Consider the following 20,510-nt stretch of genomic DNA (forward strand, 5'->3'; position numbering starts at 1 on the left):
ATTCTTAAAAGCAACTACTAGACTTGGACGGCATTTTTAGGCAAACCATTAATTCATTTGTCCCATTCACTTCATGATGGATGGATGTATGGAACAGAGAAAAAACTCCACCAGAATTTTAAGCACATGGCTGGTTCTAAGGGGATGTCTCTACACATTTCCCACCCCTTCCCCTCCAGCCCCTTCAGACTGAAGCAGGACTCACTTAGGAACGTTCTCACTGACAAGACTCTCTTCAATGTACAATATAATTTGTGTTGCTTCTCTAAATCTTTTCTAGGGAAATCACAGTACGACTCCATTTCAGTGGCTATCTGATGGGCTCTCACTCTCATCCTGGGTGGGTAAAAACGATGACTGTTCTAAGGGCCGGGAGACTGGAGGCCCAGAGGCCACACAGCCAGGCCTGGAGAGAAGTCAGAGGGGAGCCCGGCCCAAGGCCTGGGGGCTTCGCTGTTTTCACAAGCATCCAGAAGCAATCGTCTGCACTTTGGAAACTTTTGTTTCTTCACAGATACATTCTTCTCTTTGGAGTATTTATTATGTTTTCTTTTGAAAACATGAGCCTGACTCTGCTATAGAGAGGGCACCTGGTTCTAGGCTGAAATCCGAACTGGAGAACAGAACACATTCCTGGGAAGCTGGTGGAACCAAGAACAAGAATTGCAGAGAGAGGTAAAAATGAGGGACAATAAGACCATCTGTGCAATGCTTCCAAACTAGACTTGGCCATACCTTTGGCTTCAAATAGCTCTGCCAGTTACCTTTGACCTTGACCTGGAGGCAGCACATGCTCATTCTAATTTCACGAAAAGACAGCCTTTTCTGTGGCAAATGCTAGAGACTGACTCTTCTCCTTTTCAAAATAAAACCCAGACCCATCTGGACAAGACTGCCCGCTGCACTCCACCCGTGCTGGCCGCAGCTGCTGAGGCGAAGAGAAGGTGCAGTGCGTCGGCACGCCAGCCCTGCGTTTGCGTTCCCCGCGTGACACATGGTCGCCTTACAGAGCCGAGGGTGAGCGGGATTTGAAGGCAGGGAGAGACTCTGGTGGACCAAAGGAAGCACATCTATTGTAAGCAATGCTGGAAGGTTTCCTGCTTGATAAAACAGGGAAATGCTGCATCATAAGCCTTTTCAACAGATAACCCAATTGTCACAGGCTTCCTTCACATGATCCAAAAAACAATAGTGGCAAAGGTACAGATCTCTGCACTCTGCATGGGATAATTCATATGAAAAAGAATAAACGCGATGGAGTCCTTTCTCCATCAATTTCCTACAATGGGGTTAAAAAGCTTAACTGTTTCAAGCGTTAACGATTACAGACTGGGCGCTGTAAAACTCCAGGAGCCTATGTTTTGTTCAGCTTGTGTGGCTTCATATACGAAAAGAAATAATTGCTGTGAAGAAATAAATTAGAGCCACTTGGGTAATCATGCAAGCTGATCAGGAGTCAGGACCGACTCTTGCCTGTTTAAGACAACCTTAGCACACCGGTCCCCTTTTTCTTCAGTTCTGTGGGTTTCCCATCTGTCTGGTTGAGGAGCATCACACAGTGCTCCCACTCAAGCTGCCTTCCCAATGTGTTTGTTTTTACCCTTTGACGGTGAAGGTTTCCCAGGCACCAGCAGCATTATTCCCATGTGAAGAGGCGCGGCAGCTAGGGGAGCCTCCCGGCTGTGGACACCAGCATACGGCTCTCAGACACATCTTGGCACAGGCACACCAGGCACGGGCCTGATCCCCAGGCTGGACGATGTTAACTCAAACAGGATGAAAACTCACAAACACTCTCTTTTGGGTATAAGATCTGGGCTTTTTTTTTTTTTTTAAAGACAGTTCATATGCCTTAAAAAGTATTCTCTCCAGATTATAAAAGGTTAGTTAAAATTGTTTAATAGGAACAATCTTGGACAAGCAGAAATAGCTTTGATTTGAAGAATTACAGCCACGTACAACTGGGAAGGCTTCACAGGGTGGTCGAATGGGACGGTCTGTACCTGGTCTAGAGACTCTGCATTAGACAGGTGACTGATGGACATTCTGCCCTCTCTCAAGGCACACGCCACTTCTGAAAACTGTCAGCTTTCCACACCGGCTGTGATATTTTATTTACATTTAAAAATAACTTTTCTTCTTCAGTGTAGTGGAAATACCCAGAGACCAGTCACTGAAACCCCTCCCTAACACAAGTGCAGAACAGCTTTATTGATCTCTGGATTTGTCCAGTCATTCCGAATGTCATCCAGGTGGTTATCAAAATCCACGAGTGTTTCGTAGGACCGGCTGTCCAGGAGCGATGCCGAGATCCTCTGGGCCTCTGGCCAGTCTTCACAGTAATCACTATGAGGTGAGACAGGAGAAGTCAGCCTCTTACTCAAAACGCGTGGCTTTTCAATAGAGTAAACAGGAAACCAGCCGCGTGCAGAGTAGTATAAAGTAAGCCAAGGGTGAACTCTAGCAAACACATCTAAACACATGAAGATGCATATAAAGGATATGAAACATGGAAGAGATAACCTTCAAATGAAATTCTGAAAAAGCTGGAGGTAGATGACTGACTGCAAATAAACCACACAAGCCTGGCTTAGGGAAAGGTGGCCTGGGATTGGGAGGGGAGATCCGTGAGTGACAGGCTGTCTCCACTGCTTGGAAACCCTACAGGCCTGTCCTCCGGGGGCTGAGGAACACCGGTGACTGCTGTATGAGGTGTGCACACTTCTCTAGAGAACATGTAGCTTAAAAACCCAGAAGCTGGGGGTCAGCTTTCCCGTGGGAGCAGCATGCCAGGATTGGCCCCAGCACACGCGGCACACGGGCCACCCCCTGGGAACAGGCACTCACTAGTGCGGGTCTCTGCAGCGCCATTTGTTTTCATGGTGTTCATACACATGGATCGTGGGGACCACACAGTCCATCGTGAATTTAGTGTTGTCTACCTGCAACGAGACAAAGGGTGCACTCGTGAACAGAGCCAGGACCTCTGCAGTAGCCTACAGGTCCCTCCCTGGGGCTCTCCCACGGGGAGGACTCCACAGGGATGGTCAGGGACGGGCTCAACACTGCCCACTATGGCAGAAACCCCGCCTCAGAGTGCACACCAACACAGCCCAGGCTCACCCCGCATCACGGGAGAGAAACACTGAGTACTTGCCTGCTTTCTCCCAAACTCGAAGCTTCCAAACGTTACGCTGCCTTCCCTGTTAGAATTCCATCTGAACTGAGAGGAACAGGGCTCCTGACATGAGCTCTGTCCCTCCCTGCTCCCTCAGCTGTGCTGGTTAACCTAATTCAATGCATCTCAGACTTGAGCGTACACTGGAATCATCTGGAAGCTTATGGAGACATAGATTCCTAGGCCCCCAGAACTTGCATTTCCAATAGATTCCCGGGTGGTACTGATACTGTCAGCATGGGGATCCCACTTTGAGATCCACTGGAGCTGAAAGACCCCCACCTCTGGACACCGTGTGCCATGACTACAGCAGCCCTGACTCAGCAACTTGAAGCCTGCAGTTGGAAGAAGATGGCCGGAGGCGGCCACGGCCTAATGAAGTAAGTACCTGCAGAAAGGAAACCGCTCATAGACAAAGCTCCCGTCAGCAAGAGGCTGCTCAGCAGCTGTCCCCACACACAGGACTCTGGAGCGAGCGACAGTGACTCACCATGATGAGAGCCGTGTCACTGAAGCCCTCGGCGATTCTGGAGGCCACCTTTTCTGCTACCTGGTTTGGACTGCGAGAGAAGAACCAGCGAGGTTACCAAGTTTTAGCTGACACTGGGCAACACTGTCTGCCTGTGGCAGAGTAAACAGCAACGACACAAAGACCAACAGCACCAGTGAGCTACCCCGCCGGGTGGGGTCACACCCGTTTAAGTAGCTTTTGGGGACTGTGATCCCGCTGCAGTGACTTGTTGAGGACCGTGTGGAGCTCAGGGCAGAGCAGGGGCCCTTGTCTTTTTGTGCTTCTTTCCCTCTGTGCAATCAGTCTCAGCTTTCTGAAGCAAGGACTGAACCAGAAAGAAACACACTATATAGTTACGACCCTTTCGTTGTGATTGAGGTGAAAAAAGCAGGCTTAATGATTTATAAAAATAAATTTAGCCAAGTCTTCTATTTTTACCTTTAAAATTGAAAAATTTACAGAGATGTGTAATTATCTGCAGCATCGTATTAAGAAAAATGAAACAAAAAACAATGCAATAGAGAAAGGGCCCCAGGGATTCTCATCCCCCAGGTCAGCCTGGAAAGCCCTTAGAGTGAAGGCAATGCTGCACAGGGGTCTCGAGGGCTGGGGTCCCGCAGCCGCCGGCTCATCTGTCTGCACCCTCCCAAGGCTCCCCGGTCGCGGCCGTGGGTGGAGCACCTCCTGCTCCCACAGCCCCTGCACCACCCGCACAGCACGGGCTCCAGGGCCTGCACCACAGGCCTGGGTTCCAGTGTCTTTCAAGTTCAGTGCAGCAACTTGAGGGCAAGGGCCAGGAGTCCGAGGCTCAGCTCAGCACAGAGCTTGGCCTGGGGCAGGGGATTCACACTCTGGCAGCTTCCTTCGTGTAGAAGGACCAAGACTGATGCCCGCCGTGAACAGGCTCCAGCTCATCAACACAGGGAGGCAGGAGGACTCGAAGGAGGGGCTGGTAAGAAACGCACTGAGCAGAAACCAGAGGCATGCACGGATGCAGGGGCCAGACAGTCAGAGATGTCTCGGGAAAAGCTGAAGAATCAGGAATCAGAGAACAGCTCTGCATGTCGTCCACAGAGAGGCTGGCACAGAAGCCGCTCTGAGCCCACGCTGTGCTGGGGACCCTGTCGCCCTCAGTCCCGACTGGGCCCAGTCCTCTAGGATAAAACAGTTCATATGTCTGGAAGTGCTCCATTGGCTTACTGCATTATTTCCCCAAATGCTACTGAGTCCCACCACTTGCCTATGCTGGGCGCGTGGACATGACTCCGGGAGGCATTTGGTCTGGGGCCCTTCACTGCACCCCCTGACTGCCTGGACACTGGAGCCCGTCAGCTCTGCCTGGCCACATGAGGAAAGCTTCAGGGTGACCCAGCTCATGCCTCTGGCTGCTCAGGGTGCCGACTCCTCTGGGACTCTCTCCGTGAGATCACATCAGGCTGGCTGCTGGCCACATCCCTTGACCAAAGGACACTGTTCTTCTCGGGGCGGGGGTGGGAGGGTGGGAAGGGAGACACGACTTCCTGACCCGACCCATCTTCCTTCCTCAGGCAGGGCAGGTGCCAGCTTTTGTCACCAGCTCTGGGTAATTGCACCACCCTCCTTTCTCTGACATACGGTTCACACCTCTGGAGACAACCAGCTTATTAAGCCCACCTCAAATTACCCTAACGTCAGGATGTCATCAGTTTTTCTGCTAGGACATTGACGTAGAAACAAAGCAAAGATCTCAGCTTTGCTCATTAGTGAGAACCACCGTGGGGGCAACTAGCTGGATAAAAGAAAATGAGACCTATTATATGTGAGAAGTAGCAAACACCATGCTTTTGTCAAAGCAGCAGACCCAAAGAACACCAAACCTAAAAGTTGCTTTTTTTTTTACTCCAAAAAAGAGTAGAGTTCTTGCCTGGTGCTCTGCCTTACATCAATCCCAGTTTGGGAATGGGAAGCAAGGCACAGCAGAGGGGGGACTGAACAGGAGGCCCTTGACTGTTGCTTTCGTTTTAAGAATTCCCATTTAGCAAAATAAAGACAACACAGGACAGAATCCCAACGTTCACATGAGTGTTTAGAATGACTGGTGTTTGGAATGACCCGTACCCCAGTCCTCCTGGAATACTATCAACAGCACAGAGGGGCACTGTTCCCACAGACTGTGCCCCAGTACCCCTGGAGTACTATCTACAAGCATGGAGGGACTCTGTTCTGACAGATTCTGCACCCGGAGCCCACTGAGGGGTTTCAAGGGGTTTTGCATGGATATACCTGGCATCCTTTACTCGTTCATTAGCTTGATAATAACCAGCAATCACGTAGCTATTATCTTTGCACCACGAATCAATCTGAAAAGAGAACAAAATTTGGGAAGAAAAGGTGAATGCTTTTCCCTTAAATATCAAGTCTCAATAAACAGAGGAACCTCCCCCCCTCAACCAAATGCTGGGACAAGACAAACAGAACTCCTGTATCCTCCTGCCTATGAGAACGAAATTGGGGAGTTTCCTGGGGGCCTTTGTTGTTTGGTCGCTAAGCTGTGTCCTAGTTTTGCGACCCCCATGGACTGTAGCCCACCAGGCTCCTCTGTCCATGGGATTTCTAGGATTCTGGGTTTTCATTGCTGTGGCCCAGATTCAGTCCTTGGTTGGAGAACTAAGATCCCACCACATTATGGTGGTGGTATGGCCATCAAAAAAACAAACCCACACCAAAAGGGTGTATGGGTGTTCAGGGGAAGGAAGGCCACCGCAATTAGCTTTTCCACAGTCCACAGGAGGTCAGAGAAAGCAAAGAGCGTAGGCTCCCCCTCTCTTGGAGGTGGGGTGTCTTCCCACAGAGGAGGAGCCTGCAATGGCCGGGGGGTGGGGTGGGGTGTGAGGCTGGACACTAGGAATGTCCTCCTCCCCTAGTCCCAGCAGAAGGCTCCAGCGCAGACACATAATAAATGGGTGCAGTGCCATGGGTGAGGGGGAACCAGTGTTATCCACTTTCTCTGACAAAATGAAGCACTGAGGCCCTCTGGGGCTTGAACAAGCCTTCAGATTGTTAAAATCAATCCTTCACAGATAGCAAACTAAAGAGCTCAGAGAGGGTCTAAGCTTGCACAGCCAGAAAACAGAGGCAGCATGGGAATCCGAGCCTCTTTCAAAGGCAAGCCCTTCAACACTGTTATTTCAGTATTCGTTGTGACACACTATGGAAACTCCTCGTGCTGGGATGTGGGGTACAGGGGAGCACGTGTGCCTGCACTCACACACTTCCCTGTGGCATGCTTTTAAACGGGAGCATGGCCGCAAGTTTTGAAAGTTTTTTGTTTTACAATGCCACTCTTCTCTCATCAGATTTAGCATCCTGCAGGTCTAATGCGATTATTAAAAACAACAAAAGGTCGTCCTGTTTTGCTATAATGGAATTTTAATAATACACTGCAGGAAATTCTATTCTCAGCTTGCAAAAGAAGAGATACAACTGATCCTCAATGTTTTTTCAAAGTGAATTAACTGGTTAAAAGGGTTTCTTTTCCCTTTTTAAACATAGCTCTATTCGTTCTTTTTTCAAATTCTGGTTTGGGACTCCAACAGTCTCCTTTATGACTAAAAGCAGACATTACAAAATGGTCACAGTCCAAGGTTCCCTGGCTCACACGAGGATTAGAATAGTAATTCTGGCCTCCTAAGAGCTCACAAATTACCATACTGGGTCAAAACCAAGGCTCAATGAACCAATTAGAGGTTTTGGTCATCCACCCAAGAGATGAGGGCTATGTCTCCAAAATATTTATAATGGCTCTTTCACTCTAACTTTGAGGCAAATTATTCCACAACTACTTATATTTTATTTCTATCACCTCTTAAAAGAATGAGTCTTGGAAACTCTACTGCTGCTTACAGCAGCAAAATTCTTTCATTTCTTTCTAAATTTACCTCCACATGGTATCCAAGGGCATAGCCTAGTTCTAAAATCTGGCACTTGGTCCCATTTCCTGAACTCACACCTACCCGCTGGCCCGCCCTTTGGTGTTGCCCTCTCAGCCTTTGTTTCCGATCAAACTGGTCTCTTGAGGGCGTCCTCATGTAGGTGATCCTCACCTCTGCCCAGCTCTGCGCCCCTCGCCTGGCTCCGCGGTGTGGGCTGCTCTTACATCCAGAGTCACAACTACAGAGAGAGTCCTGAGTCTGGTACGAACACTTAGTGGCCTAACACAGCACAGATCTGTCTCACAGGTCAGAAGCCGAAAACGAGTCCGTGGGGCTGACGCTTGGCGGAGACTCGAGGGGAGAATCTGCTCCCTGCCTTTTCCAACACGGAGAGGTCACCCATTCCTCGGGTGGTGGCTGCCTCACTCTGACCCCTGCTTCTGTAGTCAAAACTCTTTTCTCTGATTCTTGCTCTGCTGCCTCTTATGCGGACCCTTGTGATTATACTGGGTCCATCAGATAATCCAGGATAATCATCGCGTTTCAAGATCCTTAACTCAATCTTATCTGCAGTCTCTTGTTCCATGTAAGGGTCCAAGGACTCGGAGGTGGACATCTTGGGGGGGGCATTTTTTTCGGTCTACCACAGCTACCTTTGATGCAAGGGTAAGACGATTATTTCCCACTGCCGCTGTCCTGCAGCAGGCTGCACCACGAGTGCAGGGTATCAGCTCCCTGACCAGACACTGAACCCAGGCCATAGCGGTGAGAGCACCAAGCCCTAACACCAGGCCATCGGGTGCTCCCACAGCAGTCTTCAGCGAGCAGTCTAAGCTGCTCCCGTCTTGCTCCTGGGCTGAAGGGAATGGCTTGGGATTCAGTCCCCAAGAAACACACAGGGTCACCCTGTACCTGCACTCAGACAGCAGAGAAGGCATCTGACAGGATGGTGAATTCTTGTGCCAAACAAACGCATACCTCAACTGACACTTTACCTAAAGAGGGGTGAATTCCTGTACAAAACGCTCTAAAGGCCTAACCAAATTCTAGCAGAAAAATAACGTCATGACCTTAAACTTCTAGTAGAACTCTTTGCTTTTTGTTTGTTTTTCTAGCTGCATCACATGGCTTGCAGAATCTTAGTTCCCTGGCCAGGGATTGAACCTGAGGCCCCGGCAGGGAAAGCATCAAGTCCTAACTACTGGACCTCAGGGAACTCCTAGTAGAACTCTTTGAAGAGGCTGCTCCCAAAGTGAACCAGGTCACAAAAGCCTGGGCTTGGCTTTCGAAACCTTTCAATGATTCAAATAAGAACCACCAAGTGAAGTCTGGATGCCTGTGATGGGCATGCACAGCCTGTCCACTGTCCAGAGAGACACCAGTGGCCACGAGTTGATGACTGGAGAACCAGCCATCAGAGTCCATAGAAGTAGCGAACACAAGCTTCAGTGGAACCAGACATCATCAGTGAGTGACGGAGCATAGGAGAGCCGGTGTGTTGGAGGAGGCAAGCAGTATGGACAGTCGGCCGAGTAGGGATGGGGCAGGTGGCTCCTGAGGGGTTTCAGAATCCTGCAGTCAGCCCAAACAGCTTGTTAACAAAAAGCCCAAGTGGATTTAAGTGGCAGATTATACAGTAGGCAACTCGCACCCTCCAAGTGGGGCAGGACAAAGCAAAAGAGCTGAGAAGCTGTCTGAACTCTGTTCTCAGTGAATTCGTTTCTGCTGCTTTGATGTCCTGTGATGCATCTTGTAAACAAGCAAAATGAAAATGCTCACGATGGCACTCTGATGCCTGGCGAGTGACTTTGATACAAGGTCCAAATCCTGCATTCAATTATGCAGTTTCCTTTACTTTTCAGATGGAAAGAAGGACACTATCACCTTGGCACAAGCCGCCACCCTCTGTTCACGTCTTTCAGGCCTGCTCCCTCGCAGACATGCAGAACTACTACAGGCTCCGGGCGCACTCATCCATTCCCAGCTAGGCTGGACAAAGGAAGCAGCTTCTCTCGGCAAGCTTGCTAGTGTCTGCGTGAGCGAGGCACTGCATGCACTTCCGTGACGACAGCCACAAAGCAGGCGAGGCAGGGAGCTGCTAAGTAAGTCATCCCAAGGAGGCTGCTGCTTCCAGGCTGGTCACTTACAAGCTAGGTGTCTGGGAGCCTCCCTGTCTGCAGCAACACCCAGGCCCTGGAGTCTAAAACTAGAGGGGCTACCTAGTTTCATGGAGAAGAAAAAGACCCTCAAATCAGCAGCTGATTCTTCCACGAGGAGGAGCCGGCTTTGGAGGAAGAGCGCTGGAGATAAGGGGCCTGGGAACAGAGAGCGAAGGTCACGGGAAGAACTGAAAGGAGAGCCCAGAGCAGCCAGCTCCCCCTCCCAGGAGGAAGTAGGGGGCTGAGCTGAGAGCCAGAGGGGTGGTAGCCTGTGCAGATGAGCACAGGGAAAGCACACATGGGGGCAGCAGAAGGAATTCCAGGCCCAAGTCAAACGAGGAAGTCATCAGAGCAGAAGGTACCAACAAGCAGCTCCCAGCACTAGGAAACCACAGTGAGGGGGGTGTGTGTGGGGAGCGGGGAGGACAAAGAGAGCTTAGGGAAACAGCAGCTTTATGCTAATTTCCCCACTGACATTTTATGGATTTTTGCTATTAGAAATAATTCCATCACTACTTACGTCAAAGGGTTGTAAGGATAAATTAAGATAACAGGCCTAAGTACTTAAAAAAAAAAATAGAAAGTACCCAGAAATGCAAGGATTTTTTTTTTAATGGAAAATTATAATGAAAAGCCTTACAAAGGAATTTGATGCTACCCTTTGATGGACAGCATATCAAATCAGTCTTTCCCACTTATCAAAAATAACCCAATACAAAACTCCCTGAATAGAAACAAGCCATCAGAATTAGGCCTCATTTATAGTTTTATGGATTTAGATGCTTTATTAAAACATTTTCTACAGCTGATAAACTATGGCTGAGATTTTTCATTGCCTTCAGGTTATAAAGCTGCTAAGACAAAATCTGAATGATATAAACTTAAATATCTTAACAGTAACACAAAAACTTGTAGATGGTTTCAAATGGCAATTTTTTCTTTGTAACTTTATTTTGAAAGTTATTTAATTTGTACTCAATTGACATTGTTCTCCTACTTGTCAAATGCTGAGTCTATGATTCAAAGTTTTGATCAATATAAGAAAAGTGAGCACAAACCACCATACTGCTTGGCAGGATAGACATTCAGACAGTTTCTACTGTCTGAAAAGAAGCTAAGTGCAGAAAACCTAGTTTGTACGTACTTCTGTTGGACAGCAGACTCCAACCCTGAAGGGCACATTCGGGGACACGCTGGAAGGTGCACCTGGAGTCTAGGTGCAGTGGTGCAGAGTGAGCAGTGTCCCTGAATGATTTCTACGATGCATCTGTCCACTGCTCACCTCTCTCTCTGTCTGGTCGCTTTATACTCTGCCTTCTAGCTCATCTCTAGAAGTCCCCCCGCCCCACCCCCGCTCCGGTTTTCACCTGGTCCCTCTGTCCCCCTCCTCCAGCCTTGCCCCTTGGGTGACTACTTGCATGTCCCTTTCTCTGGGCAGCCTGCCCTCCCTGACTCTGCCAGCCTGGGTCAGCGGACCCCTCCCCACTTTCTGCTTGACCCCCTCATATGGCACTTATTCTTCAGTACTGTACTTGTCTACCTGGTACAAGTTCAACCGCTACACACGTACTGTTTTGATCCATAGCAATATCCTTCCCCCTAGCCACAGGCTTGGCTCTACTGGAGAGCTGGATAACCCTGCATTAACACTACTGGTCAGTTGAGTTCCCTGCGAGTGACTGCACTTCACATATCCAATCACCACACAGTTATGTTGATAGAATAATCAAGACAGGGAGCTGAAAAGAGTTGCATTAAAACAGACACATGCATACCCCAGGAACACACTGATACCAACAGCACATTTCTTCAGGAGCTAAAATGGTTGATTCTATACACATCATCTACCTTCTATCTATGTTCTGCCCCACGATGATAGGGAAAAATTCACACAACGACTCAGTTTAACAGGTACTCAAAGATGAGCCCAGTAAGCTTAGGCAAGGACCACTAGTCTAAAGACATGTCCTGCTTATCAAGAATTTACATGGGTGTCATAATTAGATATTTACAAAATGGATCCATTTCGCTTGTTGGGATGTAGAGAAAAAGGATTTCTACTACTTTTCTCAAACTTAACTACTCTTTGCATGAATCAACTAATTCTCTCTTAGTATCACAGTTCATACATATTCGGAAAAATACCTCAATCCAGGCAGGTCTGAGCCTACTCCTCCCTAAGGTTTTAACTCCAATTTACAGGTGGTCTTTTTTCCTTCACCGGTCACCATACCTCAACAACTACGGCCTAGAATTCAATAACCAGTCGGTCTGTTTCTATGCCACACCTTTTCCCACTGTACTGCAAATAGATCAATCGTGAGCAGACCCACAGAAGTGTGCGGCCTGGAAGGCAAGTTTGCTCTGGCTTTCAAATTCCACACAGTCTTTAGCTTTTAAAATCACGGGTGCATTCCAAATGTCACTAAGGAAGACAGACAAGCTCTTGTTCACGGAGCGCTCGACGCCGCCTTTCTAACCGTAGGTCCACCCTGGGTGTCCTGGGGCAGTAACGGTTAGAACCGCGCCTTCACACCTACGGCAGACACGGATCCGGCCTCGCGACGGGGCGCGCGAGCCCGACGGCAACGTCCAAACTCCCCGCGACTCAAAATTCCAAATACAGACGCTCGGTTAACAGCGGCTTGTCTCTGTAAGGGCTAACTGGTGTGAGAAAATCGGTGCCTTTTCCGTCGCCTAAGGCGTTCTAAAAACACCCGGGACGACTACGGTCGCCCCTTCGCCGCTGCAACGACGAGGTGCCTGCCATCTGCGGGGCGTTTGCTAAGTGCGTGCGGACAAAGACTAACGCGCCCTCGCGGGTCGTCCGTTCACGGTCACGGCGAACTCGGCGGTGCTGGGTCCCCAGACTCCGGCTGGACCACCCTGACCTTCTAGCCGGGACGGCTCGGAAGCTGACTGTCAACCCGTCTCCTGTCCCGCTAACTGAGGCAAGCCCCTTCCCGCGCTTACCAGGGTGAGGGCCACCTCCAGCATGGGGGCGAGGGCCAGGGTGCCGTGGAAGAGGGGGATACAGTCCACGAAGAGGGTGTGGTGGGCGCCCGGGCCGCCCAGGGGCAGGTGCTCCTTGCGCGGCTTCTGCTTCTCGGCCACGAGCAGTCCGTTGACGGCGCAGTGCGGGTACTTCGCGCCGTGCAGCACCATCTTGCAGTAGGCCTGGGTGGTCAGCTTCACCCCGGGCATGCTGAGCCCGGGAGGGCCCCGGAGGCGCGGCGCCGGCCGAGGCCTGGATCCGCTGCCTGGCCGCGCGGCGCCTCAGGGGAGAAGCAGGACGAGGCGACGGCTCCCTGGCGCGGCCCCGCGGCTGGCGAGGGCCCCTCACGGGCTCAGCCCCGCTCAAGCTCCGCTCCTCAGATGCCGGCTCACCACCCGGGGGAGGCCGACGCGGCCACCTTAAGACTCCACTCGCGCTTTTCGCCGGGCGCCGCCGGAAAGCGGACGTCCAGTGGCAGCCGGAAAGCCGCCTAGTCCGGCGTTTTACGACGTTCGCTGCTCGACCTACTTCCGGTCCTGTGACCTCTCGCGCGGTCGGGCGCGGGGTGGAGTCCTCCTCGATCCCGTGGTGCTCCGCGGTTCGGCCTCGCTCTCTTCCGGTCGCGGGCAGCAGAGCCGTAGAGGGCGGTCGCGGCGGGCACGGTGGGCAGCGGCTGGTCGGTGGCAGCAGGTGAGGCGGGCGGTGGCCGGTCCGCGCCGCGAGGCTGAGGAGGGTCGAGCCCCGGGAACCCTCGGGCCTGCGTGCCCGCGGCTGGGCGCCCACAGGGAATTGACGACTGGGCCTCCTGTCCCGGTGACATTGAGGCCGGCCCTTGGGGGCTCCGGGCTCGGGAGCCGCCTGGTCGCTGCTTGTATGACGCCTGGAAGCATCCGGCCGGTCTCCACCTGTCCTTCCGCAGCCGCGAGCTGGTTGCGGCTCTGACCTTGGGGTGTCCGCTGGCCGAGGGCGGGGGCCTGAGGGCAGGTCGCCTCGCGGGCTCCCGGCCGCCCCTCCCGACGGTGCTGCACCACCGCCCAGGGTGTAACGGGGCTCCGAGGGAGGCGCCCCGCTTCCCCGCCTGGTAGACGCTCGGCACTCGCTCAATCGCTGGCCAGGCCGGGGAGAAGACACGGGAAACGGAGGCGAGTTCGGCCCTGACGTCATGCTTCTGTTTATTCTGCCTCTAGTGGGCTGCTTTCTGAATGCGTTCGGGATCTTTTCCATCGTCCCTGAAAGGTCCAGTTTTAAGGGAGGGGCAAATAGGGGAGCTGGGCCTGACCCTGAAAAGGCCCACGTGAGAGGTGTGTCATCCCGGTCACTCGTTGTCCTGCAGGGATTGAAAGTGAATCAGGCCGCCTTTGCATCCATTCCGCTTCTAAGCCGGGGCACATATTGGTCTGTAACCAGGTAATGAATGCGGTGTGTGTGTCTTAGTTACTTTAAACTGTTTACCTTTTCCCTCTAGACGGTGGAGCCCATTACTGGCAGCACATTCTAGCTTTTCCAGTCTCCTTATTTTTTTTTCTCCCTTTGCTTTTTAAGAAAGCTGATTTTTAAAAAAACAAATGTTAAAAAAAAAAGCAAAACTCCTTAAACAAACCAGTTTTCTACCAGTTGCCTTAAGTGTATATATATGGCAGTTGGTTTATAAGGAAGCTCCATTGAAACATGTTGTCTGCTGAGGGGGAAAAAAAAAACAAACCCTCATCCTAGGTTATTTTAAAAGTTTACGATCAGTAATGAAGAACCAGTCACTTATATTGGGGAGAAGAAGAAAAAAAGGAATTGCATTGATTTGCAGAATGCACTGGGGCAGAAAGAATCATTCCTAATAGGCGCTTACATTTGTTCATAGTGAAGGTATGTTTATTTTTCAGAATGTTGGCGACCAGAGTATTTAGCCTGATTGGCAGGCGTGCAATTTCCACCTCGGTGTGTGTTCGGGCCCATGGTAAGTGTAATCTTTCTTTTTGCTCTGCTGCTGGTAAGGCCCTGTGCTAGTTTCACATGTGGAGAGCTTTGATCCTGATCACGTTTTGTTGAGGAATTTGAAGGGAGATACATACAGTTTAATGGTGCCTAGTTCTAAATTAAAGAGTTTTAATGACTTCTAGTTTGAGTCTTCGCTTATACTGATATTTTCTCCTCTTTCCTTCCCTTCCCATGTTTTCAGGTTCAAGTTCCACACCTTTTAAGAGATCCACACTATACCCGACTTTACCGTCCCATACCCGCCACCGACCCCCGCCGTCTAGCCACTTACCTTGAATGTTGTTTAAATTATTGGGACAGCAGAAGGGAAGGAACTTGGACTGGGTTTAATCTCATTTCTGCCTTATACTTGCTGCTCAAGTTTAGGAACCTGTTCTCTCACCTGAAATGTACTTAAAGAACCTAGTTCAGAGCCTGACACATAGCAAGTTGAGTTTTGCTTTTATCAAGCATCTTCTTTGTAGCTGTCAGTGTTAGACACTTAGAATAAAGGAATATGAGACGTGGAATTACTCGAGAGTCCCAGCAGTCTGGAGAGGAAAGATGCATGTAGGCAGTGTTTCAGTGAGAGATAGGCTCCCAGGAGAAGCATTTAGCCCGGCCTGAGGTACGGGGAGGGGCTTCTGGAGGAGAGGCCTTGCTCTGCTGAAGGGGTTGTGGGTTCTCTCACACTCAGGAGGGGAATGGCATGCCAGGCAGAGGGAAAGCAAGCAGGAGGAGGCAGTGCGAGCCACTGTGGAGATTGTTCCTGGGGAGTCAAGTGCAAGGCTTGCGTGATGGGCGACGCAGTGAAGAGCAAGACTCACGTATCCAGGGACTCAAGAGCTTTGGTCTGAGCTGCTCTATGTGTGATTTTTTTCCCTTGATGTAGTGTCCTTTAATTGGTGATACTTTGGTGTTACATTTCTGTATGTCCTTTATATTGCTCAGGATAACAGACTCTAAAACAGATAATTTTAGTAAAAGCATTATTGAAATGTTATTGAGATGAGTAGATAATAAAAAATTTAGTTGTTAATACATACAGAAAGAAACACTCCTTCACTAAGTCTAGAATGTCACTTAGGTCAAAGATTACCTTTTGTTTCCATTTTGGTTTTGCTAATGTGTTTCCTTAGCTCTTTGTTTAGTTTAGTTTAGTTTGAAGTATAATTGACAGAAAGGAAAGTTTATCTTTTCTAGGTGTTACATTCTATGGATTTTGATAAACTCACTCAACTGTGTGACAGTGACTTCAGTCAGGACATGCAACACTTCCATCACCCCTCAAGGTCCCTTCCTGTCCCTTTGGTCGTGCTGATCTTCTGTGAGAAGGCAACTTGTGTCTCCTTCAGGGGCACTGACCAGGGCTTATTCTTAGGTATTGCTTTTGGCAGAGGAAGTCCGATCTAGTTGGTCCCTTCTTGAAGCCATCCGCTGGCTCCTCATGCCTGGAGTAACATCAGCCCCCGGCCTCACTGGCCTCCTCACAGCAGACTCACAAAGGCAGAGAGCAGCCCAGACCAGCCCTCCCCAGTGCCTCGCTCCCTGCCCTACTGGTGTGTGTTTCTCGGATGCACCAGGCTGGCTCCTGCCTCAGCTCCAGAGGTGTAGATGATGCTTCCTTCGAGTCGTCACCCTCTGTGCAGGTGTCATTTTACAGGAAAATAGGTCCTGCCTCACCCTGTGTGCTTCCTTAGAGGCTGTGGGTTTGCGGGTAGTTTGAGGGGTGTTTGCTTCTTTGAGCGTGAGCTTTTGGAAGCAGGGACCTGCCGGGCTTACTCATTGCCGCCTCTCAAGCACATGGTAGGCGGGTGGAGGAAACTGCTGTCTCTCAGACGAGTCTCGTCCTTTCATTCTAGAGTTGTGGTCATATAAGTCGTACATGAAGTGGTTCTCCACATAGAATAGCCATTGGGAGCCCCCCCAGCAGCTCAGGTGTTCGTGTGGCGACAAGTCAGATTGAGACGGAGCTCAGATTCACCGGATTTCCTCTGCAGAGGCCCCCATATCTATCCAGATCCAGGACAGAAATGATAAAACCTTCACTAGGGTGCAAAATCTTTGCTTTTCTCTCCTTTTGAAAGGAATGTTTGGTGTGTTAACATTTATGTGACTTTGTGGGGGGTCCTCCCCCACCCTTCCCATTTACTAGGGAACCAGGCCAAAAGTCCTGAAGAGCCCTTGGCAGCGGTGAGGTCATGAATTAGTCATTCTTGTTCTAGAAAATGCAATTTTATGCTTAGGATGCTTCAAGGCTGTAAGCATTTGCATCTTGGTAACAGTCTTACTAAGATCTATTTGCCATAACGCCCTGCCGCATTGAAGGCTACACTTCAGCAGTCTTCAGTGCATTTCTGCGTTGTGCCATCATCCTGTAATCAACTTGAGAACGTTCTCAACACCCTAATTAACATCTATTTTTAATAACTTGTGTAAGCTGAGTGCTTTTTAGTCCACTCATCATTTTAATAGTGTCTTAGAGTTTTAAAATTGAAAAGTTTTAAATGAAAACTTTAAAAATGAAAATTACAGCCATTTTCATCTCAGTCTCTTTGGGATAAGGTTGGGTACGAATATATGAGCGTGCTAGTCATCGGCCAGGCACCGGTGAGCATTTGCAGGATTTTTACTGCTTTGTTTAAGATCCAAGGTTTTCTTTCACTGTTGTTAACATGGTTTGGGAGATTTCAATCATTCAGACTAAGCTAATGGAGGTGAAGCATTTTTGTAGGACTTTATACCTCCAGATTTGTGCCGAACACAGAATTTCCTTGCAAATACAAAGTAGAATCAAACAGCTTTTTGCTGAGGGAAAACCTTAAAGTTTAAGATACTCATTTTTTCCCTGCTTTTGAACTTTTCTCGTTTTTACTAGAGTAATACATTGGGTACACACCAATTTGAAGGTGCTGAAATTTTTATCTTTTTGGGCAGAAGTCTCCATTTCATCCCTGCTTTCCACTGATGACAGCTTGGGTTTAACTTGTGTTTAGTGGCATATTCATGTGAGTATCTACACATAACTCAGATTCTTAAAAAGAAAATATAACCCCGATGGTATTCTGTGATTTGGTGTGTACACAACTCTCTTCCCATTTTGAGCTAGAACAGTAGTTGCCGTACAGTAGGTGCTCTGTAGACCTCTGCTGAACAAGCCAGTGGCTCCATGATGCACATTTCTAAGGTTATTTGCTGCTCTGCTGTATCAAGCAGTGCCACAGTAGCCATCTTTCCATGTCTTTCTTTCTGGACTTTGAACCCTTGTTTCCTTTATGAGTTTTATATTGTTCTTCCCCATTAGTTGGAGTTCCTTGTGGAAGGGCCTCCATTTACTCCAGGCTCCGGTTAGTCCAGGGAGCCTGAGTAGCTGTCCAACCTCTGGGTGAACCCTGGTAGTTCAGGATGTGCCCTCCCGTTCGCAGTGCCCTGGCAGGCTTCTGTGATGAAGAGCGCTGCTGTTACCATCTACCCTCCGTCCTCACCTGCTCTCAGGGCCGCATGGGGCGGGCCTGCTCCCCATGTCACGTGACCGTCCTGCAGTTGTTGGGAATGGGGGCCACAGCCCCTAGGATGACTGAGGTTTTCAGGGTGCACATATCTGGACTGGCTTCAGTTCTTAGAAGTACCGCCTTGTTTGTAACGGAACCTACGTGAATTTCAAATATTTGTCGAACGTGTTTTTTAGGAAGTGTTGTAAAGAGTGAAGATTATGCTCTCCCGAGTTATGTGGACCGGCGTGACTACCCCTTGCCCGACGTGGCCCACGTCAAGAACCTGTCTGCCAGCCAGAAGGCCTTGAAGGAGAAGGAGAAGGCTTCCTGGAGCAGCCTCTCCATCGAAGAGAAAGTTGAACGTGGGTATTGAAGGCACCACAGGCAGCCTGCGTTGGGCGAGAATTCTGGTTCTGGGCTGGGCCCAGAGACCAGTGTGCTGGGGAGGGTGGGGGTGCTGTGCGTCTGTGGGGCTGTCCAGGGCTTGAGCTCTGCCAGCTGGCTGAACCCCCTCCCAGGCGCCTCTGTCCATACCTGTGGGCTCCAGCCTCCAGGAGGAGCGGGAGCCAGGGTGCAGAGCCACCGAGTGGAACTCAGGATGGTTTATATGTGTGAGCAGCTCCTCGGCCCCTCCACTCACTGGGGCTGGGTGTGCTAAGTACTGATGGAAGATCGCTGACATACCGTCAGGAAGAGGGCACATTACACGGACCCCGTGCCTTCCTCTAAATGGGGAATTTCAGGGTTTCCGTGCACCTCCTCCTTCCCTTCTCCGCCTGCCCCCCCGCCCCGCCAAGTGTGAGGGAGGTGTCGGGGCCTGAAGCCTGTGGTGTTCCTCATGCCATTCTTCACCACACCCCCCTCCCCCGTGTTGGGGAGCTCTACCTCGAGGTGGGCCTCTGTGCCTGCAGCACGGTCCTTTCTGTCCTCAGTGTACCGCCTTAAGTTCAAGGAGAGCTTTGCTGAGATGAACAGGAGCACAAACGAGTGGAAGACGGTGGTGGGCGCGGCCATGTTCTTCATCGGCTTCACCGCGCTCCTCCTCATCTGGGAGAAGCACTATGGTGAGTGGGGCGGGGCCGTCACACAGACAGGCATTGCCATCCGGGCTCCGTCCTGGAGTGTTCACCAGCTTTGGGAGGCTGGCTCGCGTGAACTGAAGTGGTGTGGCCCGCCATGCTTGGTTGCCCAGCCCAGCACGTTTCCAGCAGCTCATCTGCTTGGCGGTTAGGTGTCAAGGAGAAGGTGTGGTGGAAGGTGGAGTGAGGAGGAGGACACTCTTACCACAGGGGGCTGTTTGGGCTGCAGGGACTGCAGCTCAAGTCACCGGAGGTCTGGGTCTTCAGACCTAGCAGGTTCTGCTCGGCCGGCGGCGGGGCTGCCTGCTGGTTCTGGTGCTGCTGTTCTGCGTTCTCTGTTCTGTGGGGTAGGTTGGCCCGTTCTGCGTGTGGACGTGGGTCGGTGACAGGCCTGTGACCGTCTGCTCTTCGTGAGTCGCCTTTGGTTGGGCTCCATGCTCGCCAGTGTACCTGCTGTCTGTGTCCCGCACAGGAGACACTCTGCTGTAGCGTTGTGTTTTCGTGTTCACTGTTACAAACCAGGGTGTAATTTGGAAGTACCAAGTTGTCAGTGTGCAGGGTTTAAAACCAGCATGTTTGTGTGGGTGTGGGTGTCGAGTGGCCAGTGATGGTGCTGATCAAGTTGCTAGTGCGATGGGGAAGACTCAGCTTTGTGACGTGTAGGCTTAGAAACACCTTGTCAAGACAGTGTCGCCTCACACCATTGTTTTGGACTGCAGTGTACGGCCCCATCCCGCACACCTTTGAAGAGGAGTGGGTGGCCAAGCAGACCAAGAGGATGCTCGACATGAAGGTGGCCCCCGTCCAGGGCTTCTCGGCCAAGTGGGACTACGACAAGAACGAGTGGAAGAAGTGAGGCCCCGCGGCTCCCGAGTCTGCACCTCGCCTGTCCGGGCGCCGCCATGCAGCTCCGCATGTCCACTGGGAGCGCCGTGCTGCAGCACCAGTGCTAATAAACGCGCAGTTTACGTGAAGGCCTCGTGGTTGTTCTCTGACGGTAACTGAATGAAGTGCAGCAGCACTGGGCGTGCGGGGCTTTCTCCCAAGTGTCTGTCAGTAGTCCGTACGATTTGGGTGTAAGTGAACTGGCAAAAACAAAGTGTATGAGGACTAGCAAGTGAAAACTAAAATATAGAGGCCTTGGCAAGACGTCTTTATGAGTAAAATCCCATTATAGTAGCCGGACCGACAGATGTCCCTGTGGTCGCTTTT

At 50.6% G+C, this 20,510-nt stretch overlaps 2 protein-coding genes and 1 long non-coding RNA gene across 4 annotated transcripts; 2 read left to right on the forward strand and 1 right to left on the reverse strand.

The window, feature by feature from the left end:
* Positions 1 to 1,873: 1,873 nt before the first annotated feature.
* EMC8 (ER membrane protein complex subunit 8) lies at positions 1,874 to 13,960 on the reverse strand. The gene is made up of 5 exons (XM_069552590.1): positions 12,733 to 13,960; positions 5,952 to 6,028; positions 3,669 to 3,738; positions 2,848 to 2,942; positions 1,874 to 2,346 (listed from the first exon to the last, which is right to left on the reverse strand). The coding sequence occupies exons 1-5, from the start codon at positions 12,961 to 12,963 to the stop codon at positions 2,187 to 2,189; spliced, it is 633 nt and encodes a 210-aa protein (XP_069408691.1). The 5' UTR covers positions 12,964 to 13,960; the 3' UTR covers positions 1,874 to 2,186.
* Positions 13,223 to 20,272, forward strand: COX4I1 (cytochrome c oxidase subunit 4I1). 2 transcript variants are annotated; one of them, XM_069552592.1, is made up of 6 exons: positions 13,288 to 13,444; positions 14,088 to 14,161; positions 14,632 to 14,705; positions 18,414 to 18,581; positions 19,152 to 19,283; positions 20,018 to 20,272. In XM_069552592.1, the coding sequence occupies exons 3-6, from the start codon at positions 14,633 to 14,635 to the stop codon at positions 20,152 to 20,154; spliced, it is 510 nt and encodes a 169-aa protein (XP_069408693.1). In that variant the 5' UTR covers positions 13,288 to 13,444; positions 14,088 to 14,161; position 14,632; the 3' UTR covers positions 20,155 to 20,272. The 2 variants fall into 2 exon arrangements, with proteins under 2 accessions (XP_069408692.1, XP_069408693.1); XM_069552591.1 differs by lacking the exon at positions 14,088 to 14,161 and having other exon boundaries at positions 13,223 to 13,444.
* On the forward strand, positions 16,284 to 17,772 carry LOC138419704 (uncharacterized). The gene is made up of 2 exons (XR_011249032.1): positions 16,284 to 16,374; positions 17,663 to 17,772. It is a non-coding gene; the product is annotated as an uncharacterized lncRNA (long non-coding RNA).
* Positions 20,273 to 20,510: the final 238 nt, after the last annotated feature.

This window comes from Ovis canadensis, chromosome 14 (genome assembly GCF_042477335.2).
Source record: "Ovis canadensis isolate MfBH-ARS-UI-01 breed Bighorn chromosome 14, ARS-UI_OviCan_v2, whole genome shotgun sequence".
NCBI lineage: Eukaryota > Metazoa > Chordata > Mammalia > Artiodactyla > Bovidae > Ovis > Ovis canadensis.